The 12,662-nt window shown below is 39.8% G+C and overlaps 2 protein-coding genes across 2 annotated transcripts in view; both read right to left on the bottom strand.

Annotated features, from left to right (window-relative positions):
- LOC120724515 (golgin subfamily B member 1-like) overlaps nt 1–4,494 on the bottom strand; it is a 39,554-nt gene extending 35,060 nt beyond the window's left edge. Inside the window, 3 exon segments of the mRNA XM_040016742.1 lie at nt 1,362–1,517; nt 2,206–2,264; nt 4,343–4,494. Of these exon segments, the coding sequence (XP_039872676.1) occupies nt 1,362–1,517; nt 2,206–2,250 (201 nt within the window). The 5' untranslated portion in view covers nt 2,251–2,264; nt 4,343–4,494.
- A 2,568-nt stretch (nt 4,495–7,062) lies between these two features.
- guca1g (guanylate cyclase activator 1g) lies at nt 7,063–12,164 on the bottom strand. The gene is made up of 4 exons (XM_040016740.1): nt 11,352–12,164; nt 11,120–11,269; nt 10,299–10,395; nt 7,063–9,040 (listed from the first exon to the last, which is right to left on the bottom strand). Exons 1-4 carry the CDS (start codon nt 11,544–11,546, stop codon nt 8,910–8,912), a joined length of 573 nt encoding a protein of 190 aa, XP_039872674.1. The 5' UTR covers nt 11,547–12,164; the 3' UTR covers nt 7,063–8,909.
- Between the last annotated feature and the right edge of the window lie 498 nt (nt 12,165–12,662).

Below are 12,662 nucleotides of genomic sequence, written 5' to 3'. Positions count from 1 at the left end.
TTTTGATTTTTCTGAAAATCGACAGAGCCCCTTATAATCCCGTGTGACTTATGTATGAACTCTGGTTGTGTTTACTGACCTCGAAACGATTTTATGTACACAACGCTCGAAAATCTGTCAGATGTTTTAGTGCGACTTTGCTAAGCTACGAAGCCGCACCGCTTGATGGATTGTGGGAGCATTACAGCTATCGTAGGCGGAGCATTACAGCTATCGTAGGCAGGAGCCTCGCGGAGTGATACGTACTGTGCTTCAACATAATATTACCGTATTGTGTGTGTATAACCTCTTTTTAAGTTTTGTGGATATTATACATGGTTATGCTGAGGATAAATGCCTTTTGGTTAAACTGTCAGCGAGGAATTTGCATTTGCACTGTTACATTTTTATATAACTTTAATGCACATAAAAAACAGCTGCTTGTTTAAGTGAAAATACACTGATGTTTTTTTTTGCACTAATAAAGTTGTGGAGTCATAAAGTATTTTGTCTAGTGTCAATTATATCATCAGTTATATCGTTTTCAAATGTATATCGTGATAAATATTTTTGGTCATATCGCCCTGCTCTACTCCCAGTACACCCTCACTATGTGTTTGGGTGTGTCTAGCCTTTTCAGCACCTTCAGCCAAATCACCCCCAGGTGATGAACAGGCGACAGTTCAGCTCCTCTCTTCACCCAACTGTCTAACAGTGTAATTCGGTGCATAAGCATAAAGGTCAGGATCCGTTCTCTGACCTGAATACGTAAGGAAATGACTCTCTCGTCCGAAAGACTGTTTCCAAGCCATGTGCTGGGGAGACCCCAACTATATCTAGCTGGTATTGCTAAACCTCACGCACAAGTTCAAGGGGGTTAGGCTATATTCATCCAGGCACCACAGGCTGAGGCCTGCCTAACAGGTTGGGAACCCAGTAACTCGGTCTTGGGCAGAGTGAATCCAACTATTAAAAGCAATCCTTGCATTAAAAATTTTATAAGATTGTCCAATTACTTTTAAACCTGTGAAATGGAGGATGTATGTATCTATGTATCTGTGTATAAAAATAACTAAATAGCTATAATTGCTACAGTAATGCAATACTTTTGTTAAACCCTTGAATAAAGCTGAAAGTTTGCACTCCAATCATATATTGATGGTTTAATTTAAATTCCACTCTGATGATGTTAGGCAAAATTTCAAGAAATATATAATTATCAAAATACTAATGGACCTGACTGTATGATAACAAAAGCTAGCACATGTTTTTCATGGTTTAATCAGAGAAATATGATCCCAGTTTGGCACAACTGGACAACACTGTCCTACCAGATGCGCAGCTCTTTATTGGACTAACATTGTAGAAGAAATTGTCCCCACCTTCAGCTGGTCATCTTTGGAGCAAAGAGCTGCATCTTTTTCACGAATCATCTCCTTCAGCTGAGTGACAAGCTGCTCAGTCTGGGTCAGCCTCTCTGCCATTTCTTCCACAGGAATCTCTCCGCCACCAGCATGGCTGGGTGGAGAGCCCGAGCCCTGAGAAGAGACGGACGAGGTGGTGAGTCAGTGAAAGGAACACTGATAATGTTGCAGTGAGTGCCTTCATGTTTATTTGCAACACAAAATGCTGCTTTGTTTAGAAACTGTGTAGAGTATGCAGAGACTGAACATATATATGAGTGAGAAGTATTAGAATGATAATGCAGTAATAGTACTGTAATATTATAATAGAGTGCAGAAAATGTACAATATGATTTGCAAATTGACACTGATTACATCAGTTAGTCAGAACTAATCCGAATGTCAACATATGAGCTATAAAGCAAAGAGGATCCGGATGTGAGGAGCTTTAAGCTTTAACAGTGACTCCGCGCCCTCACAGGCAGCCAAGTCAAAGCCAGCAGTCCCACTGCATAGCTTACACCAGGTTTCCTTTCAGCTAATTTAATGCCTTTTATATAATAATGACACCACGTGAGATGACATGAAATGATTCATCACAGTGTGAAAAATGCTGTCAGGTACATAGAAAGGTTACTCTGTAGCATTTGTAGCAGCTGTGGTTTTGAAAAGGTGATGGAGGCAAAATCTGGAAACAGTCCAGTGTTCCAGTGTGCCAAAGGGCTTAATGCTTGTGTAATCTTTCAGAATATAGTTTGTTATCGGTGATAATCAGTGATTACTGAGCCTTCGAGGAATGGGAAATGAGCACATGTGTACTTACTCCAGAGCCAGGCTCTCCCTCTTCACCAGAAAACCATTTAAGCATGGTTACTCTTGGACCTGAAACATCAACACAAAAAGTAAATATTCACAGAGTAACAATGTGTCCCCTTTCAGTTCTCTTCAGTGTGTTACAAGAAGAAAATCTGCATGTATTATTCATCACATCTTACGGCACACACCTCTACATCCCATCCCATCTTTTTTCACTGCTATGGTGAATATTCATATTCAACAATTTGCTCAGTGTAAGTACAAATACTTCCAAGAGGCAGTTTTGTTTTGGTTTTTTATCTTGGTTCTGTATAACGGCAACGAACAGATATTTGTACCATGGTCACCTCGGGCACACCGCTCTGATGGTGAGCCTAAAAGCCCCACCCACCTGCTGTTCAAACTTCTGTTTACAAAGAGTAGAAGAAGAAGGGGTGAACGGGAAGGAGCAGTATATCTTGTTTCAGATAGGATAAAATGAGGGCCTGCATTACGGCTCAGCAGAAGCTAAATAATGATTAGATGGAACTGTGAATCATCCAAAGCAATATGCTGGGCTAATTATCTCATTTCTTTCATATCAGCAAGGATTTTGGCATCCAACAACTCTCAAAACAAAACAGTCTAATGAGGATAAAACCCATTTCTTTGCATTCACTCGTCACCTCTCTTACAGTGGTGCACTTTAGCCTCTTCAGACTCACTTTTGTTTAGTTCAGGATGAGCCAGGGGGACTCAAAGTCAGCCTTTGTTCAGGAAGGACTACGTGGAAGAAGTACAAGTCATAAGATTTCACTAAGTAAACCTTTAGAAGAACTATTAAAGCCTTGTGGTGATGCAAGTGAGTCAGCTGCTGCCTAGGGTGTGGAGATGGTTGCCCTTATGAAACGGGCTTTATGTCAGAAACGCTATTTAATCTGAGCCTAAAGTTCTCTAAAAAAATGTTTATAATTGACAACAAAAGCCTATAATAATGTAAATGAATTAGAAGGTCAGCGGTCACAGCATTACAGGCAACACAAGACTGTGCTCGCAATGTCCGCTCTTAAAATATTTACTAGCACTCTAGAATATCTGAGTGATTGACTGAGGAGTGCAGGAAGGTTTTCAGGTCACCTGAGCTAACAGGATAAAGCTATGCCAAGTCAGACAATGGGCTGTTTGGATGGTGACCAAGGATAGATTTAAATATAACTGTAAAGACTTTCTAACTTTCCAAAAGGCCATCAGCTGATTTGGAGCAACAAAAGGCATGTCCTTCCTTAAACCCAGACCGACAGGTGTTGATCTTCCACTCAAACCACTGCGAGACTAAATGTAGGCTTAAACTGACCACGACTCGAGGCCCTGTGCTTCACATAGGGCACCAACAGGGTGCATGATCAGCCAAATTCATTCAGCTCGCTGAACCGTCCAACCCACGTGACGCAAGGTGGAAATATCAGGTCAAACTGGTTTTCCGATTCATGCCACAGTGTAGCTTCTCATGAATTTCAGGACTTTTTTAGGTTTCTGCGAATTATACCTACAAACACAAGTTTCAAGCAACAATGAGCCACAAGCAAGAAGAACAACTGAAGTCTGCATGAAGTCTATAACGCAGAATCATTCCCGGTCAGACTGGGAATGTGTGGTATTTTATCCTTAAATCCTCCTAGTTTGCCTAATATATGGAAATTAGGAGCACGGTTTAAGCTACTGCAGGCAAACATTGTTGAAACACAACCTCGCGTTTATATGGTGATTATACACACACTAAATTCATAATAGAATCGCCATGTTACAGGAGGAAAAATAAGAAATGTAGCGTCTCTAACGTTTGCTCGACATTAGCCGAGCTTGAGTTAGCAGCCGGGATCAGCAATTCTTACAACTGACCGTCCCGTACCACAAGTCATCCGACCTCATAACGCTTCGCACTTCGTTCAGCAGCAGGTCTTTAGGGGCTGCCCCGTGCAGGTCGGTCGGGTTTTTTTTTTTAAATGACCAGTTATAGCTAACGCTAATCCAACCAGCTAACTTAATCTTGTCAGCTATGCAGCTACATGCTAACATAGTTAGCTCTGAATTTCATCCTGGCCGCACGAGAAATTCGCTATGTCATGCGTCTTATACCCGGTAAAACATTTCTTTCAACAGCTCACCGAGTTCACAAAGTCATGAAGAATCCACTTCAAAGATCGCCACGTTAAACAAATCCTGCAATATTACATTTTTATTCTTCTTGACGACTAAAGTGAAACGGGACAGATTGCTCACGTTTGTCAATAGACAATTGGGATGACAATGCGCATGCGCATTTCTGTTATCTTTGCGGGAGTCCGGAGGGTACCCATCTGTGTATAATTATTAACGAGTTACACATTGCATATAAAAATAATGCATTTGTCCACAATAAAGGAGTTAAGTCTTCCATTAGCTAAACGTTTAAATTTAAACACTGGGATAGGCATGCTGTACTCTCCAATCCTTATCAAAGAGAAACCAGCGACCAAGAGAATGATCGTCATACCATTTCCGCTTTCGTTTAAACGGCCCTTTGCTGAACCCTAATTTTGTTGGATAGGAATGTGTCACCACAATAGTTTTATCAAGCACCACTTTCAATCTGATATTTCTTTTTTTCTCCTTTTTTAAACGATAAAAACTAAAATGACTCTTTGCTTTCTCTAAGTATTTCAACAGATTTCTTTCTGTATTTCAAGAAATCAAAACAACAAAATTCAAATTGTCATCACCTTGCCTTTCTCCCCCCAACCGCTCAACCTTGGTATTCACGTGGTTTGGAGAAAAAGCAAGAGAGGTAAGGTTAGGGTGGTTTGGATATGTGCAGAGGAGTAATAGTGGACATACTGGACAAAGGATGGCGCAACTAGTTAAGAAGAAATAAGGAAGACCAAAGAGAAGATTCATGGATATAGCAAAGAAGGACATGCAGAGGTTTGGTATGACAAAAGAGGAGGGACAGGATATGTTGGCAGGATATCCACTATGGCAACCCTTAAAGGGAGCGTGTTGTTAATAATCGTTTTTTGGTTTTTTGCGACTAACAGTAAGAACAATACGTTTACATTACATATAAACATACATATAATGTAGGCAGTATGCTGTAACGTATCCAATGCTACATACAACTGGCTATTTTAAAAATGACCACAGAGGTGTGCAACCTTTTTAATCTGCTTAACTCTGCATTTATCAGTAAAACTCTTTTGGCTATTAACCACTTGGTTACAAATTGAGTACAAACACACACATTTACTTATTCAAAAGTGGTAAGTGCAAGGCGCCAAACTCCATCTTTATTTTATGTTTTATTTAAACTCCTGAGAGAAGTTGTTCATGTCTTTTGGCAGCTGCATGTTCCACACTTTTAACCAGCTGGTTACTGCCCATGTCTGTCCCTGTTATTCGCTGAAATCAAGCATCTAATGCAGCAAAAAACACAGCGCTGTGAGTTTAGACATGCTAAACACTAGTGAGACACAAGGAACAACCCTCAGGACTGAAAAATATGGCCAAAGTAAAATGACAAAAATTGAGACTGCCTCCAAATCCACATAGACTTCCATGTTAATGCCCAATTTTACAACACAAAAAACGAGTATAGCTAACAGCTTACTTTTTAAAGCCATATGCAAAAGTTACCAAAAGTTAGACCATATTTAATTATATCACACAAGGAAATAAACTTGATGTCAACCTTAGAATTGGCTTAAAATTTATAGATATTACATGCTAAATGTGCTTGAAATGCCATTTATACCAAATTCCATGAGATCACGTTGGGCTTGTCTGGTCCTCTGCAACTGTAAACTTTAAAATTATTTAGAATTTAGAATTGGATGATTTATCACTATAATTACAAGTGTCTGCCATAAACGTATCAGAGATACCTAAATTATGCACTTTTGGAATGCAGGTTCGTCAAATCTGCAGCATGAAACCTGCTCATGAAATAAAGTAAAGTTGACCAATTAGTTATTTGACATACAGTGAAGGAAATCTCAGTGTTCCAAGTTCCCTGGATTTGAGAAATCAGGTTTAATGAACTTGAGAGTTTTTTGGAATTAACTGTTAGACCTTCAGTGCATTCATAGCTTCATGTCTTTTTTATATATGATGCTGTCTTTTGTACAGACAGACATCTACCACCTGAACTCCTGCACATGGAGAAAACACAATAACAAGACACTACAATTCACTTATGAAAACAGAAATGTTGTTAAGTTTAAATGAAAGTTAGTAAAGCTTTCATCTCTGATATTAAAGAAGAAAATGTTTAAATATCAAAAATTACAGGGAGTTTTGTTTGACTTTCACAGCTTTAAAAGACGTAACTGGGCTTCAGCGTAGATGTGTACAAACTGCTGACCTGAGTGAGTAACTAGTACAGTATGAAAAACGAAGAAAATGCAACATGATGTAAAAAATATATATAAATATATATATATATATTTTATTAATAAAATAATTGCACATTTCATATAAATGATCTTTCAAGTTCACCAGGAAATCTTTTGATGTCCAAACAGGAAGTGAAACACTACAGAAATATCTGTGCTGATGAACTTAACTCTATATATGTTGAGGCCACATATATTTTCGAGTATTCTCCTGAAATCAGATGATAGTTTGATGGCACCAAGTGCAAAATAATCTCCTGTCCTGTCCTATGTCATCCCACATGTACAGTATGTAGTGTAATTTGTACATAAAGTGACAAATCCACAGATAATTATACCAGTTTTAGTATCTCTCAGCTCCTTGTTTTGGTTTGTTTTTTACCATATTGCCTGGTTTCATCAGAAAGTTTCTTTTAGTCTCTCTTGCCAAATGATAAAATGGCAGAAATACAACTTGCTGTGAACAAAATATGTTTTATTTTGCTGTAAAAGGGCAAAAGAAGTTGTTGTAATAAGTTTAAATGGATACATTATTACACGTGACAAAGATTCCAAGTGCAACAAAGAAACAAAAGTCATGCTCACATTCAGTGTTACGCTGCCTCCTTTGGCACACTCCTGCATGACATAATACAGTGTTATTGTTATCTGTTATTGTCTTTTCTTTAATAATGTTCTTAGACTTTCTGGCAGCACTCTTAGGTGGGAAAAGTTGCATCTGAACAAACTAGAAGACTTCCAGAATGTCCTTTACATATATGACACTAAAGTGGACAAGTTTAACCATAACATACCTCACCGAAGAAGAAACAGCACAGCAGAAACAGTCTATACCAACTGTCAAGCACACAGTGGTGGAGGGGTGATGATTTGGGCTTGGATCACTTGCAGTCATGGAAAACTCTGTGTTCCAAAGTGTTCTAGTGTCAAATGTGAGGCCATCTATCCAAGAGCTAAAGCTTGGCTAAAACTGGGTCATACAACAGAACACGGATCCAAGCACACCAGCACATAAAGGCTAAAAAAGAAGGTGTCAAAGTTTTGACTCAGCACAGTTAAAATCCAGACCTCAGTCTGAGTGAACTGCTGTGCATAAATTATTTACTTGCAAACCTCAATCAACACTATTGTAAAGAAGAGTTGGTCAAAATCCCTCAACAGAGAATGGATAGATTGATAAATTCACACAGTGAATAATTCCTTGAAGTTATTGCTGTGAAAAGAAGACCCGCCTGTGCCTCAATTTTATTCTGCAACCTAGACATCCACATTACTCACACTCTCACATAACACATACATATAGGGCCTTGGGGGTGGGCACATTTTACAGCATCCAGAGGATGGTCGGTGTATTCCAACCCACCTCTGGCGCTGGCGCCCTACCCTCAATTTTAAATGCAGACACTGAGGGTTTCGTGAGGAGCCATGCTGCTCTCTGGCAGGAAGCAGGAACCATGCTCTCCTGTGTTTTACATGCACTTTAGAACAGCACACAGCAACACTACATATGAGCGGGCGGGGAAAAAAAAGAAAAGAAGACCCGCAGGCTAACAATGACTCCATAACTCTACAGAGTCCTATCAGAAATGTCTTTTTCACATGACTGTAAGTATCTTTCATTACATTACTCTGATGATTGAACACTACCAACAGAAGAGGTTCATGTATAATGTCCAAATCAAGAGTATACAGCCTCATCATAATAACTAATCATATATAAATATGCTTAAATAAGGTGTGCTTCAGTTTTTTGTTGACAGTGTAAATTAACTGTCTCTCTGTATAAATATATTTATAAGATATGATCCTGTATGGGTAACCATTATGGATCTAAGAATATAATAATAACACATGAATATGAATTTACATCAGCTGCATTTAACAAGACGTTTTGTGAGTTTCGATTTCTTTAGCTGGACAAATGTTGCTTGATATCCTGAAACAGTGTGTGATTAACTAAAGTCATTGCACACATTTCTTTTCTTTTTGTTCTATTTTTTCTCTTCTTTTTCTTTTCACCTGTTTTTGGATATTGTCCAGTGAAATGACATGGAGTCTGCCTGAAGCTAAGTGCTATTTTTTTCCAGTTTTGACATTTTGAAAAATAAGTCTGATAAGAAGCTCGGACCACAGACACAAAGCAATGCCTGTTGGACTGTTGGACCAACCACCCCCGCTGAACTGCAGCTATGAAACAGTTCACTGTGCTCCAGCTCCAAGTTGCAGGGAGATGAACGTGGAGACAAAGGCAAACTTTTAAACCTCAGGTATGTAGATAGCACCACTCTGTCGGCCTCCAAATAAATCATGTGGCTGATTCCAGTCTGCCGCAGTTGTGAATGACCCAGCCGGTGGCGTTGACATCAAGCTTCAGTAGGTTCATGACCCATTCATCCTTCTGAGCTCCCTCCATGAACTCCAACAAGGTTATCTCACCTGTTGGGCACAAAAACACGATCCACACTGTTGACTTTATACCGCGGCTTCTATGATGTTTGGGAAAAAGTCACATTTTTGCAGTGTTACACCATTACAGGCAATTGTACATTAAATAATCAAAATGTAACTGAGTTGCAGCTTTAATTCAAGGGGTCTTATTTTATTTTTTTTTTTGCATTAAATGTTTAAGAATTACAGCTTTTTCTAGAAACAGTGCCCCAGTTTAAAGGCTCAAAATGAATGGGACAATTGACCGACAACCACTTTCATGGCCAGGTAAGGTCTGCCTCCTTGCTATTTAATGACAAATGAAGCAGACATGATATCTGAAGTTGAATCCAAAAGTAAAATCTGTATTTTATTTGAATTTATAAGAATGAGTGCACAGCTCAGGAATAAAAACTGAAAGAGGGCAAGGAGAGTGCACGATGGCAGAATTATTTCTAGTTAAGAAGAACAACTTCACAACAACTGCTGAAACAATAAAATGTTCTGACATAAAAACAGATTTTAGTTACTAAAAACAAGCTTATTAAGGGTGGATTCACGTCAGACTCTATTACTGTCTGAGTCACCACCACAGATCCATCAGCGAGCCATGTTCTCTCGTTGCTAATGTTCAGTGTCTGTCACCTACAGTTTGTCCTGTCAGGTTAGAGCTGAATACTCAGATTTCAATATCTAATATAAATTATGGCAGTATAAAGAAATGTACATATTTTTTAATCAGATCTTTATTCTGTCTATGACAGTGACAGAGTGAACAAAGCTCATTTAAAAATCCTTTCTTTATATTGTCCACAATGATGCATTCATATTACACAGTCCACTGCATGAAGATTGAAGCTCTGCTCTTTTTGCCACAGTGAATCCAAGTATCAGAGCTCCAGTGATGACGATATACTCAGAGATGATTAAAGAGGCTCTCAGAAGAAGCTCCAAGACTCCATCACCTCAGAGTTTATGATTAGATTCATATTTTACTACACCTGTCTCTACACTTGTCTCTTCCTTAGAAGAGACAACTGGAACATCTAAATACTTAAAACTAAAAGTGGGTAGTTAACGATAAACTCGTATTAGGTTGTGGTGATTTACTATTTTGGATACATTGAAATGAAAACAGAACATATATGAAGTCAGTATAGGAACAAACTACAGTGACATGAGACCATGAGACATGTTACGTCTCATGTCTAAGATATTCAGAACAATCACAGCATATTCACAACATAGTGCAGTGGTTTACACTCACCATCATTATTCTGGTCAACCAGCTTGAAGATTCGGTCACAGATTTGGGATGGAGTCATGCTTATGTGAGTCATGTGGAGTTTGATTTTGTAAAGAATCTGCATGAGACACATGAAATGATGATCAAGCACACTCACATTCAATTTAGATCTAATCTCCTAAATATACAGTGTGTTGTCCTCCAATATGCTGACAGGAAAGTTTATTGTGTTCTGACAGGGTCGACTCTGCCAAAGTTTTGTTTCTTTGTGATTTGCTAAATATGATGCATAGCTGAAAAAAGATCCAGGTGCAGACAGCATATTGTGTTGTGGTCTGACACACACACACACACACACACGCACACAAACACCAAAAAAGGCTAGCTGTATACACACTTGGTCTGTTTGCTCACAAATAAGATTGTTTTAACATCAGTTAACAAACTAATGACTTAGAATTACTAAGATTTGTTATTTCAAGAAAAAAACAATAAAAAGTGTTTAAAGTTTTCTTTTACCATAAATGACCAGCATTTATGTCTCCAAATTTAGAAGCTTCAAGTAAATTACAACAGCAGCCTCCCAGAATGGCCTCATTATGTGTTCATCTAATGTCCCGTGAGGCTACATTACATGACCCCTGGGCCTAATCTGGTGCACAGGAGTAGTACTTTAAGCTGTCTTGAAAAGATTTGTGTTATGAAACCAGGTAACTTCTCACAGTTAAGACAGATTACACACAGATGATCCTCCTTTTCTACAAATCTTCACTCTTAACATACTGTTCAAAATGAAAAGAAAAGCCGTGCAGGAAAACTTTGAATCACACAGTTTATCTTACCCTGACAAGCCGTTTCACCTCCGTCCTGTCCAGCCTGCCGTTTCCATCACTGTCATACATCTTGAAGGACCACTTGAGCCGATCTTCAAGATTACCTCGTAAGATCAAGTGAAGTGCTGCCACATACTCGAGGAAATCCAGTGTGTTATCCTGTTTAAAAATAACAAAAAGGTACATTTACAGTGAAGTTGTACATTGATTTTTACAAAGACAAATTGTTCCGTCTTTTTACCTTGTTTGTGTCGAACGAGTTGAATATTGTTTCTATGAAAAGGGACTCCTCTACAGAGCTGCTTGGAACTCCAAAGATCTTCTTGAACTCATGCAGGTGCAGGGCACCGCTTGGACACTCCTTCATGAAAATGACACACAGCTCATGAATCCTTGCCAAGTCCATCTCCTCATTGTGACTTTCTTCTTGTCCCATGGCCTCTGCCAGCTTGAAGGAAAAAACCCCAAGTGTGTTTGTATGGAAGTTCTGCAGAAATGACTGCAAGGCGTCTGCTTGCACAGTCAAACTGAAGAGCTTTGGACTGCTGCTTAGCCTCGCTCTCACTAACCTGACAGGGCGTGGCAGGTTAGTGACACGTTAATCTTTTAATTTGCTAATCTCTTGACTTTTAATCAGCAACATCTTGTTATAACACGTCTGAAAGTTTGGCATTGCATGTCATCAATGTGCCAACAGCAGTGAATACTGTGGTGTCTACTTAATGGTAACTTAGGTGGTTAATTAAACCAGCTCTCTTTGATATTAGCAGCCTGTCTGTCATTAGATATGTGCTGCAGCAGAAAGAAACATGGCACTCAAAGAACTGTAAATAGAAATTCTGTAACAGCAGGGAGATAACTCATGGTGAAGGGGTGGGGTTAAATAAGTGTCACTTCTCCCCACTCCTTTTCCATATGTAATTGAATCAGAACAGGTGAAGCAATGTTCGAATGCCCATCCATCCATCCATCCATCCATCCATCTTCTTCTTGACCACTTCTCTGGGGCCGGGTCGCGGGGGCAGCAGCCTACGCAGAGAAGCCCAGACCTCCCTCTCCCCAGCCACTTTGTCCAGCTTGTCCAGGGGGAACACCAAGGCGTTCCTAGGCCAGCCAAGAGATATAATCTCTCAAGCATGTCCTGTGCCTCCTCCTGGTGGGACATGCCTGGAATAGCTCACCCAGGAGGCATCCTTATCACATGCCCTAACCACCTCAACTGGCTCCTTTTTATGTGGAGGAGCAGCGGCTCTACTCGGAGCCTCTCCTGGATTGCTGAACTCCTCACCCTATCCCTATCTCTTACCTTACCTTATTGTGGTGGAGGGTTTTGTGTGTCCCAGGGATCCCAGGGGCTATGTTGTCCGGGGGCTTTTGCCCCTTGGTAGGTTCTCCCATGGCAAAGACATTGCTCATGACAAAGAGTGATTCAGAAGACCCCTATGAGTGAAAGGCTAAGGGAACAGTTCACCCTGCCTGGGATATGGTTACCTGGAGCGCCAGCCTGGAGCCAGGCCCAGGGAGGGTGCCCGAGGGCAACAGTCTGGTGGCC

The sequence above is a fragment of the Simochromis diagramma genome, unplaced genomic scaffold, assembly GCF_900408965.1.
Source record: "Simochromis diagramma unplaced genomic scaffold, fSimDia1.1 OVJJ01000692.1, whole genome shotgun sequence".
NCBI lineage: Eukaryota > Metazoa > Chordata > Actinopteri > Cichliformes > Cichlidae > Simochromis > Simochromis diagramma.
Note: the sequence above shows the minus strand (reverse complement) of the source record. Positions and strands in the feature narration are given on the sequence as shown.

Coding starts and splice junctions, on each gene's coding strand:
- guca1g (XM_040016740.1), bottom strand. CDS start 11,546: ATGGGACAAGAAGAAAGTCACAATGAGGAGATGGACTTGGCAAGGATT. Junction 11,270..11,351: donor ACTCGTTCGACACAAACAAG/GTAAAAAGACGG, acceptor ATTTTTAAACAG/GATAACACACTGGATTTCCT. Junction 9,041..10,298: donor GGTTGACCAGAATAATGATG/GTGAGTGTAAAC, acceptor TGTGCCCAACAG/GTGAGATAACCTTGTTGGAG.